General features: G+C 39.9%; 1 protein-coding gene across 1 annotated transcript in view; it reads right to left on the reverse strand.

Annotated features, from left to right (window-relative positions):
* LOC127414381 (inositol polyphosphate-5-phosphatase A-like) overlaps positions 1-24,666 on the reverse strand; it is a 254,380-nt gene that overhangs the window by 117,367 nt on the left and 112,347 nt on the right. The window contains exons 5-6 of the mRNA XM_051652380.1: positions 8,628-8,691; positions 6,657-6,760 (exon numbers count right to left, since the gene is read on the reverse strand). Coding sequence (XP_051508340.1) covers positions 6,657-6,760; positions 8,628-8,691 — 168 coding nt within the window. The remainder of the gene's footprint in view (positions 1-6,656; positions 6,761-8,627; positions 8,692-24,666) is intronic.

A 24,666-nucleotide genomic window follows, 5' to 3' on the forward strand; every position in this document is an offset into this window, starting at 1 on the left:
AGTTCTGGAATTGGACAACACTGGTTGCACTGTAGTTGTTGATTCACTAAAAAGAACCGGCTCAAAAGAGTCATTTGTTCAGAAATCATACAGCACTGGTTATGATGTAGTTGTTGATTCACTAAAAGAACCGGCTCAAAAGAGTCATTTGTTCAGAAATCATACAGCACTGGTTATGATGTTGTTGTTGATTCACTAAAAGAACCGGCTCAAAAGAGTCATTCGTTCGGGAATCGTACAGCACTGGTTATAATGTAGTGGTTGATTCACTAAAAAGAACCAACTCAAAAGAGACATTCGTTCGGGAGTCATACAGCACTGGTCACGATGTATTTGTTGATTCACTATAAAGAACAAGCTCAAACGAGTCATTCTTCGGGAGTCATACAGCACTGGTTATGATGTAGTGGTTGATTCACTAAAAAGAACCGGCTCAAAAGAGTCATTTGTTCAGGAATCAGACAGCACTGGTTATGATGTAGTTGTTGATTCACTAAAAAGAACCGGCTCAAAGGAGTCATTTGTTCAGAAATCATACAGCACTGGTTATGATGTAGTTGTTGATTCACTAAAAAGAACCGGCTCAAAAGAGTCATTTGTTCAGGAATCAGACAGCACTGGTTATGATGTAGTTGTTGATTCACTAAAAAGAACCGGCTCAAAAGAGTCATTTGTTCAGGAATCAGACAGCACTGGTTATGATGTAGTTGTTGATTCACTAAAAAGAACCGGCTCAAAAGAGTCATTTGTTCAGAAATCACACAGCACTGGTTATGATTTTGTTGTTGATTCACTAAAAGAACCGGCTCAAAAGAGTCATTCGTTCGGGAATCGTACAGCACTGGTTATAATGTAGTGGTTGATTCACTAAAAAGAACCAACTCAAAAGAGACATTCGTTCGGGAGTCATACAGCACTGGTCACGATGTATTTGTTGATTCACTATAAAGAACAGGCTCAAACGAGTCATTCGTCGGGAGTCATACAGCACTGGTTATGATGTAGTGGTTGATTCACTAAAAAGAACAGGCTCAAAAGAGACATTCGTTCGGGAGTCATACATCACTGGTCACGAAGTAGTGGTTGATTCACTAAAAAGAACAGGCTCAAAAGAGTCATTCGTTTGGGAATCAGAGAGCACTGGTCACGATGTAGTTGTTGATTCACTAAAAAGAACCGGCTCAAAAGAGTTATTTGTTCAGGAATCATACAGCACTGGTTATGATGTAGTTGTTGATTCACTAAAAAGAACCGGCTCAAAAGAGACATTCGTTTGGGAATCAGAGAGCACTGGTCACGATGTAGTGGTTGATTCACTAAAAAGAACAGGCTCAAGAGTCATTCGTTTCGTGAATCAGACAGCACTGGTCACGATGTATTTGTTGATTCACTAAAAAGAACCGGCTCAAAAGAGTCATTTGTTCAGGAATCATACAGCACTGGTTATGATGTAGTTGTTGATTCACTAAAAAGAAACGGCTCAAAAGAGTCATTTGTTCAGGAATCATACAGCACTGGTTATGATGTAGTTGTTGATTCACTAAAAAGAAACGGCTCAAAAGAGTCATTTGTTCAGGAATCATACAGCACTGGTTATGATGTAGTTGTTGATTCACTAAAAAGAACCGGCTCAAAAGAGACATTCGTTTGGGAATCAGAGAGCACTGGTCACGATGTAGTTGTTGATTCACTAAAAAGAACAGGCTCAAAAGAGACATTCGTTCGGGAGTCATACATCACTGGTCACAAAGTAGTGGTTGATTCACTAAAAAGAACAGGCTCAAAAGAGACATTCGTTCGGGAGTCATACATCACTGGTCACGATGTTGTGGTTGATTCACTAAAAAGAACAGGCTCAAAAGAGACATTCGTTCGGGAGTCATACATCACTGGTCACGATGTAGTGGTTGATTCACTAAAAAGAACAGGCTCAAGAATCATTCGTTTCGTGAATCAGACAGCACCGGTCACAATGTATTTGTTGATTCACTAAAAAGAACCGGCTCAAAAGAGTCATTTGTTCAGGAATCATACAGCACTGGTTATGATGTAGTTGTTGATTCACTAAAAAGAACCGGCTCAAAAGAGTCATTTGTTCAGGAATCATACAGCACTGGTTATGATGTAGTTGTTGATTCACTAAAAAGAACAGGCTTAAAAGAGTCATTTGTTCAGGAATCATACATCACTGGTCACAAAGTAGTGGTTGATTCACTAAAAAGAACAGGCTCAAAAGAGTCATTTGTTCAGGAATCATACAGCACTGGTTATGATGTAGTTGTTGATTCACTAAAAAGAACAGGCTTAAAAGAGTCATTTGTTCAGGAATCATACATCACTGGTCACAAAGTAGTTGTTGATTCACTAAAAAGAACAGGCTCAAAAGAGTCATTCGTTCGGGAATCAGACAGCACTGGTCACGATGTATGTTTTGATTCACTAAAAAGAACAGGCTTAAAAGAGTCACTCGTTTCATGAATCAGACAGCACTGGTTATGATGTAGTTGTTGATTCACTAAAAAGAACAGGCTCAAAAGAGTCATTTGTTCAGGAATCATACAGCACTGGTTATGATGTAGTTGTTGATTCACTAAAAAGAACCGGCTCAAAAGAGTCATTTGTTCAGGAATCATACAGCACTGGTTATGATGTAGTTGTTGATTCACTAAAAAGAACCGGCTCAAAAGAGTTATTTGTTCAGGAATCAGAGAGCACTGGTTATGATGTAGTAGTTGATTCACTAAAAAAAAAATGTCTGAAAAGAGTCATTAGTTCTGGAATTGGATAACACGGGTTGCACTGTTGTTGTTGATTCACTAAAAAAAACCGGCTCAAAAGAGTCATTCATTTGGGAATCATACAGCAATGGTCACGATGTATTTGTTGATTCACTAAAAAAATAAAAAATAAATAATAATAATTATACCTAAATAATCCCTTTGCCAAAGATTCTTAATGCACATAAAACAAAACAAACATGAAAACGCTATCTCGACTGGTACATTTTCTCAATTCACTTGCATTGACAGCTGTTGCTAAAAAGTTAATGTTGGACCCTGGATCCATCAAGTGAAAAATCTCAGGTTGTCTTGTTCTTAAAACAGATCCAAAAGCAAAGCAGCTCTAAACAGCCGCCCTCTTCATCCAAACATCAGTGCATCTTGTCCAGAGCACCGTTAATAGGATTCCTTTAGGGAGGTAGATGGATGGCGAATCCGGGCGGTTTCATCTACTAAAAGACGGCATAAATCACAGCGCAGGAGCGAGATGAAGCAGGGGTTATCGCCAGTCTGCCTGCCTCATGAGAAACCTGCATTAAAGCATTAGTGAAATTAATTCATCTTTCATAAGAGGTTGAAGCCGTATCTGTGATCTACGATAACAACTAATTTCTCACTACTGAGTGAGAGTGTGCGAGAAAGCCCTTGATAGACTACACAAATCTGCTGCTTTAAATGGTCTAACATTACGTGGAGTGGCGCTCTCAAGAGAATCATCGAGCTATTCAAGAAGCACGCATAAATCAATGCGCAAACTTTTCTCTTGATCTGTTTTCTTTCTTCTCTCCCAATGCAACACAACAAACGCCGGTGTTACACTGTTTGTGAGGCAGAATTGTATTGATATTCCTTAAACACTGTGGTGAGGGTTTGTGCTAAACCTCAAAGTATTAAACTTCTACAAACAATTCATCTTAGCGAACAGACTCCAGACAAACTTTGTTTTGTGCACACTGGAAGTCTTTGATAACTTTATAATTAAAATGCATTTAAAGGAAGTTCACCCAAAAATGTAAATTCTCTCATCATTTACTCACCCTCATGCCATCCCAGATGTGTGTGACTTTCTTTCTTCTGCAGAACACAAATGAAGATTTTTAGAAGAATATTTCCGCTCTGGAGGTCCATACAATGCAAGTGAATGGTGACCAGAACTTTGAAGCTCCAAAAAGCACAAATTAAAGTATATAGTTTTAAAACCTATCATATCGCTTCAGAAGACATGAATTAATCCACTGGAGTCGTTTGGATTACTTTTATGCTGCATTTATGTGCTTTTTGGAGCTTCGAAGTTCTAGTCACCATTCACTTGCATTGTATGGACCTACAGAGCTGAAATATTCTTCTAAAATCTTCATTTGTGTTCAGCAGAAGAAAGAAAGTCACACACATCTGGGATGGCATGAGGGTGAGTAAATGATGAGAGAACTTTCATTTTTGGGTGAACTGTCCCTTTAAGTCTTTTTAAACTTTCAGGCTGTGTCAAGCCAACATCAAAGTTTGTCTCAACAAATTTCACCTATTTAGTTTTACTTACAACATCCTCACTATTCTTTTGCAGTCTTGCGAGCAGTGACATTTCCTCAAGGAAATGTATTTCAGATGTTTTGTGTGAGAGTGCTGTTGGTTTGCAGGTGTGGTGGTTATATAAATGTAATTGTGTTCAGATGGTGTGTGAATGTGTCGTTTGTCTCATGTGGGAGATAAAGTGAAGTGGGATGTTACTCGTGAAAGAGGCGGAAATCAGTATCAGCACGTGAAAGGGCAGCTTAGTGTTTTCTGCATATATTTACAGGACGCAGTTCAGCCGAGCACGGGTAACTGATGGGCGCACAGATTCAAGATGACACACGGCGCTCATGCTCTTTATTAGTATATCAGCTGCACACACACACACACACACACACACACACACACACACACACACAGAGTGGTTGCTACGAGATGTCACAGTAGAATGCAATAGATCAGAATAAAAATATCATATTCCTGAAGGCAGAGCGTGTTATTTCTGCAATCACTCTTAAAGTAGGAAAATATCAGCCAGCACTACAAATCAATACACCTACTAAATTACTATCAGATGAAATGCTAATTACACCCGATATTCCATAAATTGGCCGACTGATATGGATCTTTCAAAGGCTGTTCCGATACCAATATCTCGATTTGAAAACAGAAATTGCTCATGATGATCTGACATGACTGTAAGTAGACTTTAAAACTGACAGAATAGGAAATGAATGAGTTAATCTGAAAAGTTACAGGCCGATGCTATTCTCAAAATGGCCAAATATCAGCCAAATGATTGTCATTGTTGATACATTCGTCTAACTTACTGTGAGATACATCCTACTTTTCTAGTGGAATCCTAAACCCCCTTACAACGTGGAGCATTTTGGGGCTGTCCCATGCAATTTTTCACACTCAGTTTTAAAGCTACACTATGTACGATTTTTTTTTTGTTCGAAATGTTCAATTAATGTTCAAGTGCACCGACACTCCGTCTCCTAAACCATGTATTTGCCTTACCCCGATTCACTACGGTAAGCCTATAATAATGATTTATATTTTAGAGCTGTCGGGACGGATTTGGTGGGAAATTGCATGCTTCCGTCAGTCATCCGTGCATGTTTACATCACATCCGTAAATAAAGAAAAGAAGATCCAGCTAGTTATTACAGCACGTGTATACAGTATGTGCGTGATTGGTGTGATAGTAGTTTGAAGCTGACAGCTTGTAGCTACAACACATGAGCAACGCTGACCATAGATCAATCAAAAATGCAAACCTCTGGGGAATCACACGTTTTCAAAATAAAGAAACCTTGAACTGAGAAGAGCCTGCGAGCAAAAAGGGAAAGCGACAAAGCCTGTGATAAAACACGAAACAGCATCAGATTGGCTTTTTCTAAGGTGGTGACAACTCTGAGAAAGGATTTAAAACTGACCCAGAGGAGGAGTTTTCCTCGCTCAGTTCAGTTCATGCACCACCCCTAATGTTTCATCAAATATCTCGGCCTCTGAGTGGACTAAAAGCTCAAACTAGGAGTCATTAGACAGCTGAGATCCTCCCTTTGCAACAGTCGATTGGGGGGATTTTCTCCCCTTTTCTCCCCAATTTGGAATGCCCAATTCCCAATGCGCTCTAAGTCCTCGTGGTGGTGTAGTGACTCGCCTCAATCCAGGTGGCGGAGGACGAATCCCAGTTGCCTCCGCGTCTGAGACTGTCAATCCGTACATCTTATCACGTGACTTGTTGAGCGCGTTACCGCGGAGACGTAGCATGTGTGGAGGCTTCACGCTATTCTCCGCGGCATCCACGCACAACTCACCACGCACCCCACCGAGAGTGAGAACCACATTATAGCGACCACGAGGAGGTTACCCCATATGACTCTACCCTCCCTAGCAACCGGGCCAATTTGGTTGCTTAGGAGACCTGGCTGGAGTCACTCAGCACACCCTGGATTCGAACTCACAGCGTCAATACTCGCTGAGATACCCAGGCCCCTCTTTTAAATTAATTTTAATATTTCTACCACATTACCTCTAGGTGGCGCTTATTTGCAATGTGAATGTTTTCAGGCCTTATTTTGTTATTTTATGTAATATAAATGCAGAAGTGATGGTGATCTGTGATAGCTTTCAAATGATACCACATATGCCTGACTTACGTACATGGGGACTTAAGCTTAAATGTATTTAGCGATACAGAGCACCCGTCTATAGAGTTTAAAGAGCTCATTATCTTAATTTAAAATGAAAACAGGAAAACAAAATTTTACTAATAAAGGGACCGTATGACTAGGTGCTCTACTATGAACAAAATGAAGACATTTTGAGTTTGATTTTGTGAGGGAGAACTGAACGCACCTCAGGAAAATAGTCTTGAGGAAACTTCTCTTTCTCCAGCATGCCGGTGCTCGCCAGCGTGTCAGAGTAAATCTCCTTACCAACCACCTTCTTGAACTTCTTGGCTGAATGAGAGCACACATGAGGAGGAACATCAGACAATAAACATCATTCATCATCATAAACATGCAGAAATGTTCAGTGAGGTTTATGAAAGTGCTCAGGGCTTCATCAGGCCATTGTGCCACCTACTGGTCACACAGAGAAATCAAGAATTAATCTAGATGTCAAAGTGACAAACATTAAAGTGTCTTCATTTCTTATTTTTGAGAACGAATCTAACGGAGACAATCAGAGGAGTGAAAGAAGTTTCTTGTGATGCACACTGGGCTGTTTTAGAGGGAATTAAACCCTCCGATAAAAGAACACAGACAGCTAATATTTCACCAGAAAAACAAAGAAGAAATTCTAGTTTTCTTTAAGAAATTAAAGCCTATTTTAAGACCAATAAGATGTCTTGCATTGTAAAATATTTTCGTGACAATTAAGCACGTCTCCCTACCACAATTCTCATTACCGTAATGTGAAAAATCGAATTCTCATGACTATAATATGAAGAGATAAATATACTGCTTAAATTGTCATTTACTGTATTTATAAATAATACTAGTGTTTGTTGTTCTTTTATTTATGCAGATTTTAATAAAAAAATATTATATATATATATATATCCCTGTATATACACACAGTATTTTTTTTCATGTGCAGCTCATATTTCACCACAAAACATAAATAAAAAAAAAAATTATATTGATTTAGTACCATTTAGATTGTGCCATTAAGCACGTTGCCCCTAAATTATCATAGCTTTAATGTGCACAAAAAAAATGTTAAAAAAAAATTAGTTAATATAATACATTCCCAATGCGCTCTAAGTCCTCATGGTGGTGTAGTGACTCGCCTCAATCCGGGTGGTGGAGGATGAATCTCAGTTGCCTCCGCGTCTGAGCACGTCAATCCGCGCATCTTATCACATGGCTTGTTGAGCGCGTTACCGCGGAGACGTAGTGTGTGTGGAGGCTTCACACTATTCTCCGCGGCATTCACGCACAACTCACCACACGCCCCACAGAGAGCGAGAACCACATTATAGTGACCACGAGGAGGTTACCCCATGTGACTCTACCCTCCCTAGCAACCAGGCCAATTTGGTTGCTTAGGAATAAAAACTGCAAACAAGAAAGGCCCTCAAAAGTACATTGGAGTGACTCCAGCCAGGTCTCCTTTCAAAGGTGGTTCTTAATAAATTATCATTACTGTAATGCAGTTATTTCTTATAATATTACAGAAAAAAGTTTGTAATAGTGGGAGCCCAACAAACACTACCATTATGCATTAATGCATGTCAATTTATGAGGGGGAATGTGCGTAAGATGTCATGAAAATGTCACAAACTTCATTTTCTTTATGCAAAATATAATTCCTAATTTCTTCTTTTATTCTGGTGTGAAATATGACACTGACATGTTCTTGTGGACAGATTTGGTGAGATGTCGCCCTCACAGTTGAGTTGACTGATGGTTTTGATATAGAGGGCGATTAGACCAATCACATTGTGGCATTTAAGAGCTCAAGGTTTGAGCGGGGCTGAACGGGGGTCACCTGCCCTTCATGGGGGCCGCCGGCCGCTAATGCTGACGTCCGTGTAATGGCAGTGACTTTAATTAGCCAGACCGTCAGGACACGTGACCTCTAACCCCTAACGCTGATGAGGTCCAATGGTTTGAGTGCACTATTAGCGCAGGGAGATATCTCATGAATTAAATCCTAATATTAATAAGCATTAATGTTACCTAGCGCTAACTCCGTTTTAGCATGTTTTATAGCTGCTGGAACAACCTTGAGCTCACAGGTTTGATAGAATTGATGAGCGCGTTTGACACATCTTATTAAAGCTAACACTGAGAGGAAGAAAGCAGACGGCACACGTACCTTTGAAATCAAACTGCTGGATGTTTTTCAAAGATTCGTGGAGGAAGTAGCAACATCCCAGTGCCTGAAAGAGAAAAAGAGAATTTAGACAGCAGTATTTAAACTGAAGGAGGCAGCTGGATTTAATAAATGTGAGCGGTTCTTCCCGAACAGTTGGTATCATGATGCTGGTGTGTTGTGCGTGGTTGCAAAGGTGTTGCTATGCAGTTGCTAGGGCATTACTAAGTGGTTGCAAGAAAGTTGCTTCCTGGTCCAAGTCTAACTATAAGATATTCTGCTCTCTAGATATAACTCGAGTCCGTCCTTCAATGCAAGTCTATGGGATTTTTTCACCAGTTTCATTCACCAGGTAAAAATGTAGTTATTATATTATTGTATCATTAAAAACGAGTTCAAAGTATGTGAACATATTAAGATTTAGGTGCATAAATTTTTTTTATATACACGTTGCCTGTTGTACAGAGAGAAAATCAATCAGGCATATGCTGTATGCATGTTCGAGTCTTTAAATAATAATAAATAAACATGTTGCATACTTTCAGACTCAAAACAATCAAATGAATTCATAACTACTCGCCTGACCAACATAAAATGGATATCGTTCTAAAGTTTAGAAGCTGGACTTTACAATGCATGTAGGCGACCACTCTTAACAAGTGCTTTTTAACTTGCTTATAAATTAAAAGTATTATGCTTTCATAACTTATGCAATCATAATACAGCTGCACAGGTTGTAGTCCAAAAACCCAGAAGACAATTAGCATGTTTTTATAATGCCATTTTTAAATATACAAGTAAAATAAGACCTGTGGTTAAATTTACTTGAAGAACATAAATTGCACACAGTCAAACCTCAGACATTAGTTCTGAAGCCGCTGTGTTTTAAAAATGCATGTTGCTACCACAATGCTAATTAAGGACGACAACAACCATCAGCATGTGAGCTTCATGTATTATGAAATGGACGACTGCTGTAGTCCTTTTTTAGCACGGGTTAGCAAAATGCATTTTTAAAAAACACAACGGCTTCAAAATCTACGACTGTGTGTAATTAATGTTCTGAAACAAAACGTGAATGTCTCTAAGTCATTTTCACCACAGAACTTGTTTTACCCCTAATCTGGAAATCCCTATTCTAAAAACTCATTGGAAACTCTAAGTAATCCATGGCGAATTAGCCTTTCGGCTTTATCCTAAAAACTGACGTCATGGCTGAACAGCTCTATTTACTGTACACACAAACATAAGGTCAAAACATAACACAGATCGAAGAGGAAAAATCGTGAAAGCACAGAGTTTATACGTTGTAAGCAGATGTGGCATTTTGTCACGTTTTTGCTTGTAACTCCATGAAACAAACAGAATATAAAAACAGCAGATGCTCCAGATTAAAATGAGTCCAAATACAGTGTGATATACTGCGTAGATGTTTAAATAATCTTGGAGGAAATGCAAAGCTACCTCAGATATCTTTTTCATTATCCTGTCTCTGGTTACAAAGCCGATCAATCAGAACTGTTGTCTGCATAGACACGGCGTGTAGTTACATTTCTGTAGAGGTGCAGATCAGGCTACGACGTGGGCAATGCCGTAACCATGAAGGGGGGGGAAGCAGCCTTCAGGGTCAGAGTGAGCAAAAGTAAAAGTGATGCTTGATTTAGCTAACACAACTAAAAAGAAAACAGCTGAAATATGCACCTTTGTAACAGTCTGGGCTGGGTTTCCCAAAAGCAATGGTTTCTACGATCTACTTACGATGCTTTTGGGAAGCGCGACCCTGGTCAATAATGCATCATCTTAGTGAAAGAATATTTTGATCCCAGTGACATCAGATGTATTTCATGTCAAATGTATTAATGCATTACACACAATGCAACAAAAAGCACAATTTCTCTTATGAATATGAATAATGGTCCCTGGTAAAGAATTGTGGCGGAGTAAAACTCTTTTCTTATGTAACGAGTTCACCGCGCTCAAATATAACATGTAAATCATAGTCGGACCCGATTCTGTCAAAGCGATGTAAGCCGCTCAAAGCGCACAGTCAGAGTTTAGCATGACCAAAGATTTACTTCAATAGGATTATATTCTTTATTTCTACTGAACAATCAGACAGTTTCTCAGTCTGTAGACGAGCCAAACAAACGAAAGCGTTGGGGATTTGATGCGGTTCACAGTTCACTAAGCGCTTTTCTGAGTAGCTTTTGCACCTCCAGTTGGCCTAAAAACAGAGCAACCTGCTTCCTGCGCTCTCGGGGCTCAATGCAGCGGCCCAAAACTGTGGGCTAATACTTTCAATAGTGCTCTAAATCTCTCCACCCCTACGAGAGCATGGAGAAAAGTCAGAGATATGGAGAATCATGGGAACAGGGACGTCCGAGGATGAGAGAATACAAATAGAGAAGTAAAACGTACAGAAGACAACAATAGAACTGGTCCGACATGGATTGAAAGACCATCTGACGTTCTCAGGTTTTTTCTGGTCCAGTGATCTTCAGCCAGCGTCTGGAGCGCTTTAAAGGCATAGTTCACCCAAAACGGACATTTCTGTCATTATTTACTCACCCTCATGTCATTCCGAACCTGTATGCAGTCATTTCTGTTCTGCGGAAGAATCGTCACTCGTGGTCGCCTTTTTCCAAATAACAACAGTTTATTGTGACCACATCGGTGAAGCTCCAAAAACGGCATAAAAGCAGGGCTGGGTTATAATATCGATTTTCCATATCCTTTCACTGCGTGTTGAGAGTTAAAGTTTGATTTGACTTATGAGTGGGCAACATAACGGTACACATGATAAACCAGTAGAAATTTGGCAAACGGTATACATTTTCTTTCCCCCCCCAATTTGGAATGCCCAATTCCCGATGCGCTCTAAGTCCTCGTGGTGGCATAGTGACTCGCCTCAATCCGGGTGGCAGTTGCCTCCACGTCTGAGACTGTCAATCCGCGCATCTTATCACGTGGCTTGTTGAGCGCGTTACCGCGGAGATGTAGAGCATGTGGAGGCTTCACACTATTCTCCGCGGCATCCATGCACAACTCACCACACGCCCCACCGAGAGCAAGAACCACATTATAGCGACCACAAGGAGGTTACCCCATGTGACTCTACCCTCCCTAGCGACCGGGCCAATTTGGTTGCTTAGGAGACCTGGCTGGAGTCACTCAGCATGCCCTGGATTCAAACTCGCGACTCCAGGTGTGATAGTCAGCATTGATATAAATGTATAAATTCTAAAATACTGTATATTGATTTTCTGAATCGTGATTCGTTAATTTTAACAGTTTAAATCGATTACTGACCAACGCTAACGATGCATATGAATATTCAGGATTAGTGATCAAGTAATCTTTTCTACCCCAAAGCTTTGAAATCTTATTTGCGTCAGATACCATGTGGAATTCAAAAGTACTGTTTTTAGATGCCAAGTAAAAGGTTTTTGGTGAATAATGGCTTAAATTATGGTCTTTTTCTCACACAAAGCTATAATATGACATCTGAAGACTTGGAGTCAAGCACACATAGATATATAGACTACTTTTATGGGGGGGTTTTTTTGGAGCTTGACAGATGTGGTCACTATGAACTGTTGTTGAATGGAAAAGAGCTGCATGAAGGTAAAAGACAAAAATATACAGTATACAGGTTTGGAATGACATAAGGGTGAGTAAATAATAACAACTGGTGAGCTACACCTTTTAAGTGATGAGTAGAGTTCTGTGTTGGCTGGCACTGAAGGACTGAGGGCACAGGAAGCCCTGCTGCATTATTTATGAGCAGCGGCACATCTTCAGATTAAATATATTCTGATTTGACAAAAGCACAAATAGAAGGTCTCGCTCGTGTCTCGATGTATCATTTAATTGATGAGAACATTCGCGGTGTGACCCAGAATGCCCGACACTCTTCACTTCTGTAGGAGAAGAAGAGCGTAGCAGAGCGTCGCAGAGTGAGATGAAGGTCAGTTTCCAGTAACGGCTGGTGTTTATTTCTGTTTGCTTTAGTTTATGTGCATTTTCACCTCAAACTGACAATGAATGAGGAGAGACAGAAAGTTACATTTTAAACATGAAGTGTGTGCAGCTATCAGCAAAGCAATAAAATAATTTCTGCAATTTATATTATTTTTACTGTGTGTGTGTGTGTGTGTGTGTGTGTGTGTGTGTGTGTGTGTATATATATATGTGTGTGTGTGTGTGTGTGTGTGTGTGTGTGTGTGCTGTGAAAAAGTATTTGCCCCTTCCTGAGTTCTCTGTTTTTGTGTATATCTCTTACTAAATTGTTTCAAAAATTCAAACCAAATCTAATATAATACAAAGGCAATCTGAGTAAAATGCAGTTTTTAAATGATAATGTTATATATTGAAGCAAAAAAGTTATCCGATAGCAACTGGGCCTGTGTGAAAAAGTATTTGCCCCCCAAATGTATGGAACTGCATTCATATGGGGTTCAGCTGGACTAGACACACCCAGACCTGATTACTTGCAGCCCTGTTTGCGTGCTTGCGTGTGTGTTTGTGTGCGTGTGCGTGTGAGAGTGTGTGTGTGCGTTTATGTGCATGTGTGTATGCGTGTTTGTGCGTGTAAGTGTGTGTGTGTGTTTGTGTGTATGCATGTGTGTGTGCGCGTTTGAGTGTGTGTGTGAGTGTGTGTGTGTTTGTGTGTGTGTGTGTATGCGTGTGTACGTTTGTGTGCATGTGTGTGTGTGCTCGTGCATGTGCGCGTGTGTGTGTGTGTGTTAATCAAAGTCTGATAATCTGTATATATATATATATATATATATATATATCAGAGTTTCATGACATCTCAATTCATCAGAATATATACAACATAATGATTTGTTAAGCATAATATAATAAAGTTTGTAGTTTTGAAACTAATTGAAGAGTTATTAATCCATCACAGCAGGTCAGTAACAGTGTGTTTTGATGCACAGATAATCAGAACTCCATCAGACTTGCAAATGAATGGACTCTAAAATATATAATAACAATCTCCTCCATCATCATATAAATTCTATACACAAGCTCTAATAAATATTTTATGTCAAAGTTCAAGCCGTCTGCCCCCCCCCCCCATCTTGTAATCCTTGCGGGCCGGGCCGAGTGCGCTTCATGAAGAACCGATTATATTACTGGCCCACAATTAATCCATTTGTCCCACGCAGTGACAGACTCCAAATATTAATTGGTGCCCGAGCACGCTGACAGAAAGCGCTTAACTTTTAAACAGCGCTTTACAATGGCCAGTGTCAAGCGTATGTTTGTCACGTCCACCGTTATTGATTACCTGCCAGATTCACTTGAAATAATTAAAAGTATATTTTACATATTTATAAAGCACACTTTCACAGGCGCTACTTAATTTTCCATTAGTAAAATGCACTCCGTGAAGTGTGAGCTGCGGGCAGGGGGGCAAGATGGGAAATGAGTAATCACGGTAATTGCACTCAGAAAGACAATAAGTGAGTCATAAAGGCCACTTTTATTGGTCGCTCTGACAATGACATGTCTCTTATCCAGATAAGTTTGGATCGGACAGAGAAGAATTAGAAAGACAAGACGTTTACAAGAACTGAAGGCAAAGACTGCTGTTTACAGCTAAACAATAATATCCAGTATATTACCTGTTATTCAAACAGAATATCTCTTATGAACATGCACAACAGTTCATGTCAATAACCAGTTGACCTGTGACATTTGTGGAAAGACCGGAGTAAGGAAAAGAATGAATTGATCTTTATGTTTTTTACAAATCATAGCTTTTACAATCATCTTAACTAATGTCACTCGTTATTTTACAATGGAGGTACACTTGTTTCCCTAACTAGCACGTAGATCGCCAGTTATAAAGTAGAACTTAACTGCTTTGTTATGGGAGCTGTCCGGTCCAGAGGTGCTGAAACTTTGTGCACTTGTACTGCCATTATGTAACAGCCAACAGACTATTTGAAACAGCCATTGAAGGGAGGAAGAAGAGGAGAAAGAGGAAGAGAGAGAGGGGGGAAATTGCTCATTACAAACTCTCACTCTAATCTCTATTGTTATTATTAATTTATTTAGCCCTGTTTATTTATGTTTTAAACTGCAGGGTCACATAAGTCTTTAAAAAATCTGTTTAATAAGACCACATCATCTTTCCATTGCCATTATAGTTATGATGGCCAATAATACATTATACTGTATTGCGTGTCAAGCAAATTTAGACCTAACTTTGACCTAACATGTCGCATGTGCAGACTGAATGTCGGGATTATAGAGTTTTGCCATTATGACAACAAAGTTGTTAAAAGAGGAAATAACTTGACACAAGTATGAACATGTTTAAATCATATTAAAATGTATATTGTTTACGTCTTGTGGCTATACTTTTAAAACGATTTATTTTTTATCCCCTTTTCTCCCAGTTTGGAATGCCCAATTCCCACTACTTAGTAGGTCCTCGTGGTGGCGCGGTTACTCGCCTCAATCCGGGTGGCGGAGGACACGTCTCAGTTGCCTCCACTTCTGAGACCGTCAATCCGTGCATCTTATCACGTGACTCGTTGTGCATGACACCGCGGAGACTCACAGCATGTGGAGGCTCATGCTACTCTCCACGATCCACACACAACTTACCACACGCCCCATTGAGAGCGAGAACCACTAATCACGACCACGAGGAGGTTACCCCATGTGACTCTACCCTCCCTAGCAACCGGGCCAATTTGGTTGCTTAGGAGACCTGGCTGGAGTCACTCAGCACACCCTGGATTCGAACTCACAACTCCAGGGGTGATAGTCAGCGTCAATACTCGCTGAGATATCCAGGACCCAAAACAATGTGTATTTTAATGTTTATGGATTGACTCCATTCACTTCCATTGTAGGTGCCTTATGGTGCGTTCACGTGATGTCGGAATTTCCGTTGTTACGTCTTTGTAGAATTTGTAATTACAAGTTGTAAACTCTGAATTCTATGAAAGCTCCAATTTGACAGTTGTGACGTCATGTAAAAACAAAAACAATGCCAGCATCCTTAACAGTTGAAGACAGTTTATATAGTTGTTTGATATTACATTTTATTTAGACACTGTTACCAGGAGCGCTTTCTTTTTTTGTGTTACTATAGTATTAATCAGGGTACATTCAAAGAGCATAAAGAGTGTAAGGGTAAAGGGTGAAGGGTGTAATCCATGCTGATGGCGGCTAGATGATATTGTGTGTATGACACACACAGTCTGAGCTCCAGTGAGACAGCAGCACAATCCACTGACCTTTATGGATTTTCTGCATTCACTTTGAAAAATGAGCCATAAAGCAAACATAAAAGTGGTCATTTTTCCACAGCGGTCAGACCTGGAGTTTCTCTAGAGAGGGAGTCACACACACACACACACACACACACACACACACACACACACACACACATATTGGAGTGACACTGGTGTGTGTCAGTGAGCTTTAAAGAGGTAAAATGCTCATCATGTAGAATAGTGTGCATACAGTCATCTAAAGATGGAATACCTCCATTTCCTCTCTCAGGAGGGCAACATATGTTTCATGTTCACAGTATCGGCAGCAGAAATCTTTGGGCGGTTCCCATCATTCACCTGATGCAGACACACATGGATACATTACACACATGCACACTGCAACTCCTCAAAATGGATGTTCATTTAGGCAGTGTGCGCTGTATTTCATCAGAAGTGTTTGCAAATTCAAGCATCACTGTTACAATTAAACGTTTGGGTGTGTAACTCGTCCTGTTTGTGCTCCAGACATAAATGATTCCTCAAATAATGTGTCTTATTGAGGAGAGGTGTGCTGTTACTTTACTAACAGATCACACTTACAGTTTTCACCTGAAAAAAATCCCATAGACTCCAATCAGAATGAGAGCAGAATATCACATAGATTTTCACTTCAGCCAGTCAACAAACACATTTAGCAACCACCTAGAAACTACCCAGAACAATCTATCAACCACCCAAACACCCTATCAACCACTAAACAATTTCTAAAAACCACCCAAAAAATTCTAGCAACCACCCAAAACACCAAGCAACAACTTAGAAACCACCCGAAACATCCTAGCATCCACCTAGGAACTTCACAAAACACCCTATCAACCAGCCAAAACAGCCCAGCAACCACTTAGAAACCATCCAGAACACCAAAGCAAACAACTAGAAAGTAATCACTCAAAATAATCTATCAGCAACCACCCAAAACACCCCAATAATCACCTAGAAACCACCCAAAACACCCTAGCATCCATCCAGAACACCCTAACAACCACTTACAAACCACCCAGAACACCCTAGCAACCACCTAAAAAACACCCAAAACATCCTTGCAACCGCCTAGGAACTTCTCAAAACACCCTATCAACAATGCAAAACACCCCAGCAACCACTTAGAAACCATCCAGAACACCAAAGCAAACAACTAGAAAGTAATCACTCAAAACAATCTAGCAGCAACCCAGAACACCCTAGCAACCACCAAAAACACGCTAGCAACCACTACCCAAAACACAATTTCAACCATCCAAAACACCCAGCAAACACCTAAAGCCACATAAAACATCCTAGCAACCACCTAGGAACTCCACAAAACACCCTATCAGCCACCCAAAATACCCTAGCAACCACTTAGAAACCGTCCAGAACACCCAAGCAAACACATCTAGAAAGTAATCACTCAAAACAATCTACCACCCTATCAGCCACCCTGAACACCAAAGCAACCACTTTGAAAACTCCCAAAACACCCTAGCAACCATCCAGAACACCCTAGCAACCACTTACAAACAACCCAAAACACCCTAGCAACCATTTAAAAACCACCTAGACCACCTAACAACCACCTAGAAACCACCCAGAACACCCTAGCAACCACCTAAAAAACACCCAAAACATCCTTGCAACCGCCTAGGAACTTCTCAAAACACCCTATCAACAATGCAAAACACCCCAGCAACCACTTAGAAACCATCCAGAACACCAAAGCAAACAACTAGAAAGTAATCACTCAAAACAATCTAGCAGCAACCCAGAACACCCTAGCAACCACCAAAAACACGCTAGCAACCACTACCCAAAACACAATTTCAACCATCCAAAACACCCAGCAAACACCTAAAGCCACATAAAACATCCTAGCAACCACCTAGGAACTCCACAAAACACCCTATCAGCCACCCAAAATACCCTAGCAACCACTTAGAAACCGTCCAGAACACCCAAGCAAACACATCTAGAAAGTAATCACTCAAAACAATCTACCACCCTATCAGCCACCCTGAACACCAAAGCAACCACTTTGAAAACTCCCAAAACACCCTAGCAACCATCCAGAACACCCTAGCAACCACTTACAAACAACCCAAAACACCCTAGCAACCATTTACAAACCACCCAGACCACTCAAACAACCACATAGAAACCACCCAGAACACCCTATCAACCACCTAGAAACAATCCAGAACAGCCTAGCAACAACCCGAACACCCTAGCAAGTAACCACCCAGACCGCATAGCAACCACCTTGAATAACCTTGCAACCACACAGAAATGCCATGTGTATTAACCTACAACACCCTAGCATTGTGGCAGTGAGAGTTTTGCATGGGAAAGTACCAAATTACTCCAGAAGATTTTAAAATCTCAAAGATAAAAGGAAAATACTGACAAGAAAATACTTTTTTCAGAGCTGACATGTCCTGCGGCATGACATGCTATTCTGTATCTGAATAAATCTCTATATAACTACTATGCATTTTGTATTTTTTGTGATCTCGTATCAATAGAGGACACACAGAATATTTGTACTTTCAATTGTCACACTGCAGGACTATTTTACAGGGCTCCAAAAAAAAAAAAAAGTGATTAAAATTGTGAAAAACGTAAAAGAAAAGGTGACCAGTTACAAGAACAAAAATATACACAGAGAAGTCCTGAAGAGGGATGTGAGTTCCTCGGGTCCCTGATGGATCGGCCCCGCGGCTCCAGAGCTTGCAAATAAGATCTCGTGACAGAGACGCATTTAATGCAAGCTTTGTCTATGTATCCAGTCAAAGCACATGAAAAATTGAGCATGAGGGCCGATACTGCGAATACTCAATCAATGCCGTCGTGAGCGATGCTTTGGCAAACACACAGATGGAGGAAAGAACGACAGATATGACCAATCACAATCCATATTTCTCTCCTGAAAAGATGCAGCCCTCATATTGACACTCTCTCTCTCTCTCTCTCTCTCTCTCTCTCTCTCTCTCTCTCTCTCGCTCTTCCTCACTCATAGTCTTCCTCTTGTTGGTTGTGGATGGCAAACACAGTGTTTGTGCAGTATTGGATATTTATGCAGTGTTCCTCTGTAGACGCCAGGTGAGACTGGATACTGAATAACAAGTGTGGCTCTCGACACACACACGTGCAGAGGCACACGCACACGCACACAGTTCATTGGACTTTATTGGTCTGAAGAAGACACTGATGATTCTCCACACTGCTAGTAAACTACAGCTGTCAAAGAGTGAGACACACTGAGCAACGGCCTGCATCGCTCATGTTGCCTTTAGATACACTCCAATGCATATTTTGTAATCACTATCTTAACTAACAACACACTTTTAAATTATTCAATCATGTTATTACATCAACATGAAACTATTTTTATAAATATTATTAAACTAGTTCATAGTTCAAATTTGTTTTACGTATGAGGTTTGGTGCAGAACAAGCTGAAATTTAATGTATTATTAAGTGAAACTGTTGACCGACCGTTGATCTATTCTGCACGTTCATGAGACTACAAGAGAGCTGTATCACTCGTGAGATGGGGGGTTCAAGCGACAACTCATTTTGTTAATCTAAAACAGGTCCACCACAGCGATAGCAACAACAGAACACAACACAGCTGCACACAAACCAGAGAACAGAACTTCCTCTATATGTCTGAGTTTGTAGTCGGAGAATAGATGCATTTCTATGCCCAGCCTCATTTGAAACAGAGTACTCAATCAAACAGAGAGATAGAGGCGGCGGTAATGTCTGTCACCTCTTCTCCATTCTGAACTAGGGAGTATTTGTGACAGACCTCCAATTGAAGAGAGCGATACCTCAGCGAAAACATTCTTGGCCAAAATCAAGAAGTTTTTAACCGACTCGTGTGAGTCAGGCTTCAATATACTCAGGGCTCGAGTTGAGGGGGAATGTGAGGGGATGGCATCCCCCTTGTTGCAAGAAATACCAAAAAGCATCCCCCTTGTAAAAACCACCATCTCCCCTTACTATCTCCTTTAGATTAATTGTGTAATGCATTACTTCGAAATAATCATACAAGTAAAATATTAAATTTTCTACATTTGATAAATAACAAACTCGAAGATATGCCGGTGAGAATTAGATTTCGACATGTGTAAAGTTGCCAGATTTCTATAGGTTAAATCCCCCTATCAAATCTTGTCATATGTACAGTTATGAAATATTCTGCCAGGGTGATGCTTTAGTCATGCTATCTGGCAACCATGAGCACGCGAGCTCTCTCTCCACTGCGAAAAGGCGGCGGTTTTCTGAAAACACTGGCAGGTATGTCGGAGATTAACGATGGGTTGATTTGTCCTTCCTAGTGTTCACATGAAAGTAACGCCACTGAAGGTAATGCAAGTTTTCGAAAGTTTCACGCACTTTCAAAAATGGCCGAGGGAATAGTACAAGGAAATATTTTGTCTTTCTTTAAAAAAAAGAGAGAGAGAGAACAGAATGTAAGATACTGCTATGACAAGTGTTCAGTTACAACACGTACATGTTTTTAACTCAAACGCTTTTGTGTGTAGAACAACGGTTACACCACTGTTTAAGCATCCTTCATAGAAACAGCCCACACTTCCTTTACTAGTTCGATTATTGGAGTAGAAAAAATGTGTGTTTGTGACAGTGGGCGAGCAATCTAGAAAAAATCCATCATAAAATCAATATCAGAGGGTAACAGGTGCATATTATGACCATGTTTCCTAAGAGTCAATGAAGTGATGCACATTTTTGTCTAGATCTATTAAATTAAATTATACATATGGTCATTATGGCCACACAGTTCGATTTTTGTTTCATCAGACCAGAGGACATTTCTCCAAAAAGTAAGATCTTTGTCCCTATGTGCACTTGCAAACTGTAGTCTGGCTTTTTTATGGCAGTTTTGGAGCAGTGGCTTCTTCCTTGCTGAGCAGCCTTTCAGGTTATGATGTTATAGGACTCGTTTTACTGTGGATATAGATACTTGTCTACCTGTTTCCTCCAGCATCTTCACAAGGTCCTTTGCTGTTGTTCTGGAATTGATTTGCACTTTTCGCACCAAACTACGTTCATCTCTAGGAGACAGAATACATCTCCTTCCTGAGCGGTATGATGGCTGTGTGGTCCCATGGTGTTTATACTTGCGTACTATTGTTTGTACTGATGAACGTCGTACCTTCAGACGTTTGGAAATTGCTTCCAAGGATGAACCAGACTTGTGGAGGTCCACAGTTTTTTTTCTGAGGTCTTGGCTGATTTATTTTGATTTTCCCATGATGTCAAGCAAAGAGGCACTGAGTTTGAAGGTAGGCCTTAAAATACATCCACAGGTACACCTCCAATTCAGTACACCTCCTATCAGAAGCTAATTGGCTTATTGTCTAAAGGCTTGACATCATTTTCTGGAATTTTCCAAGCTGCTTAAAGGCACAGTTAACTTAGTGTATGTAAACTTCTGACCTACTGGAATTGTGATATAGTCAATTAAAAGTGAAACAATCTGTCTGTAAACAATTATTGTAAAAATTACTCGTGTCATGCACAAAGTAGATGTCCTAAACGACTTGCCAAACTATAGTTTGCTAATATTAAATCTTTGGAGTGGTTAAAAAATGAGTTTTAATAACTTCAAACAAAGTTTATTGAAACTTCTGACTTCAAATGTATCCAATTAAAAATACATAAAAAAATGCAATTCACACAAACCATTTACTTGAATAGACCTCTTCTATGATGAGCACATTTTCATATTTTCAAGTCATATTGGTATTTTTTCTGGGGCTTTAAGTAAAAACATATCATGTGGTGTCCAGAGACAGTGAACAAATTCTCATTAAAGTCTCATTAAAAGCTGAAATTCCTGAAAAAAGAAATGTTGGCATGTCTTATGCAGAATAATCTTTCTTATTGCTATTTCTTAAAATATTAAGCAGTGAAACAATTGTGTTTTAAAATATGATTCATATTTAAAAACACTTTTGTCCACCTAAACAAAGTCGTGGTGTAACCAACATGTAGGTAGATATTTAGTTGTTTATGTTGACCATAAAAACCATAAAACAGAGCGGACACCTTTAGACCCTCAAGACTGAGCGTGAAGTTTTAAAAACATCTGATATTCATTTTGACATTTTTATGAAAAGGCACATATTGGTGGGGGCCTGGGTAGCTCAGCGAATAAAGACGCGAGTTCGAATCCAGGGCGTGCTGAGTGACTCCAGCCAGGTCTCCTAAGCAACCAAATTGGCACGGTTGCTAGGGAGGGTAGAGTCACATGGAGTAACCTCCTCGTGGTCGCTATAATGTGGTTCTCGCTCTCGGTGGGGTGCGTGGTGAGTTGTGCGTGGATGCCACGAAGAATAGCGTGAAGCCTCCACATGCGCTACGTCTCCACGGTAACGCGCTCAACAAGCCACGTGATAAGATGCGTGGATTGACGGTCTCAGACGCGGAGGCAACTGAGATTCGTCCTCCACCACCCGGATTGAGGCGAGTCACTACGCCACCACGAGGACTTAGAGCGCATTGGGAATTGGGCATTCCAAATTGGGGAGAAAAAAATAAACAATAAAAAAAGGCACATTTTGTTCAAGTCATGTGGTGTAACTTTAAGAAAACGATATATTTTTTGACTCAAAAATTCATAATATTTATATATATATAAAAATATTACTTTGAAAAATGTATTTTGAAATTAATGATGAAATTGTTTATACTCTCATGTAGTCAAGGTCCAAAGAAAGTATTATTATATTTTTTACGTGATGGTTATACCACGTTACATGAATTTTAAAGTTTTAACTATTTTTTGTAGAAAATGCTATAAAGGTTTTTCAAATATGTAAGAAACCAAAGACACAAAGATTACATTTCTGAGAACTTGACACAAGTGTTTTAAACTAGAATTAAGGTGAGGTCTAACACCTTAGACAACCTTATTTGTCAATGACCCATAGGTATTAGAAACACTTTGACAACACCACCACCCTTGAATTTCTTTTACAAATCAACCACTGAATATACTGTTATGAGAAAGTTTTTGGACCGGTGCCGTTGCACAGTGGATGGGATTACCCGGCACAATGCTGATTTTGTTTTGTTGTTTGCTGTCAAGTTAGGACACGGTTTGTCTGTGGCTTCCTTAGCCTCTTCAATCCCTCTTAGTAAACAAAACGATTTGTCACTTGAACGCCCCATCTCACGAGTGATACAGCTCTCTTGTAGTCTCATGAACGCACACAGGAGATCAACGGTCGGTCCACATTAACACATTAGATTTCTGTTTGTTTCACACCAAATCTTATCGTATGCTTTCATAACAATCATGAGTCTCATGAATAATTTATTAGACTTCTGAATTATACTTTTGTGTTCTTTTGAAGCTTGAAGAGGTGGTCGCCATAAACTGCCATTGTATGACATCACTGAGCACAACATTTATTCACAACTTCTCCCTTTGTGTTTAGAAAAATAAAGAAAGTCATATTGGGTTATAACAAGAACAGTGGTGAGTAAAAAAATGACAGAATTTTCATTTTCAGGTGAACTATCCCTTTAAGGCTGTATATTCCATAAAGCTGTAGTGTGAGCACTATATATGTAAAACTGACTTGATTTAAACCTCTCCAGAGGTTACGTTGGTTTTTATCTGCTCGGATATCTTTTCTCAGGTCATCTGTTATCATCTGAAGGCCTCAAAGTACATTTAATGATGACTCTGAGAAGCAAACGTTAAAAAGATTAATTTTGTTTTCATGAGTAGAACAGAACCTCACAAATGTTAAAGGGATAGTTCACTCAAAAATGATAATTCTGTCCTTAATTCACCCTCATGCCATCTGAAACTCATTTGATCTTTTTTCCTTCTACAGAACAAAAATGAAGATAAAATTAAATATAATAAGGACTTAAACTTTGGTCTGTTTCTCACCCAAAACTGATCGCCTCAGAAAACATGGATTAAACCACTTTTATTCGGCCTTAATGTCCATTTTGGAGCTTGGAAGTGTTGGACCCCATTGACTTGCACTGTATGAATATAAACACATCATATCTCCATCAAAATATCTTTGAAAGTTATATGAGTTTGAGACAGCATGAGGGTGAGTAAATGATGAGAGAATTATAATACTTATAATACTCAAAAGTATCTGTTTTTGTAGATGATACATTTAGGCTACATCTTTGTACATCTTATGGAAGTGATATTCTAGAGATCAAAGAACTCAAGCGAAATGCTTTAACAAACATGAACTCTCATATTAGAGCTCATTATTATGAAAATGACAGAGAGTGGCTGTAAGTATATGAGTTTGAGCGAGCGAGCTCTGGCCACTGGGTTCATCATTTTAAAATCCTTCCTAAACGCAAACGGCACGCTTAAATGATTGATCTCCAAACCTCTGATCGCATTTCCCATTTTTGCAGAAAATGTTCCAGATTGATCTAAACTGGCCAATTGGCATAATTGGTCAAACCGGCGTCCCGCACCGGACCTGCCAACAATCCGCTCCCACTCCCCAAGGTTAGCCGCCTCACTAGGGAAATATCATGCATTAATTTCATTTAGCCTCCCCTTCCGACATCCAGTGCTTGAAGTTAATTAAATTGCTTGTCCATTGTGTTCATCCACTTACAAAGTTAATGATATTGTGCGGCAGATTAAAGAGCATTTTATAAAGCGCACAGAATGAGAGCTGGCAACCTCTACATCGGCCAGTTGAACTCTCTCAGTCCGAGCGACCAACGTTAGCCGTAAT

Source organism: Myxocyprinus asiaticus, chromosome 23, assembly GCF_019703515.2.
Source record: "Myxocyprinus asiaticus isolate MX2 ecotype Aquarium Trade chromosome 23, UBuf_Myxa_2, whole genome shotgun sequence".
Lineage (NCBI taxonomy): Eukaryota > Metazoa > Chordata > Actinopteri > Cypriniformes > Catostomidae > Myxocyprinus > Myxocyprinus asiaticus.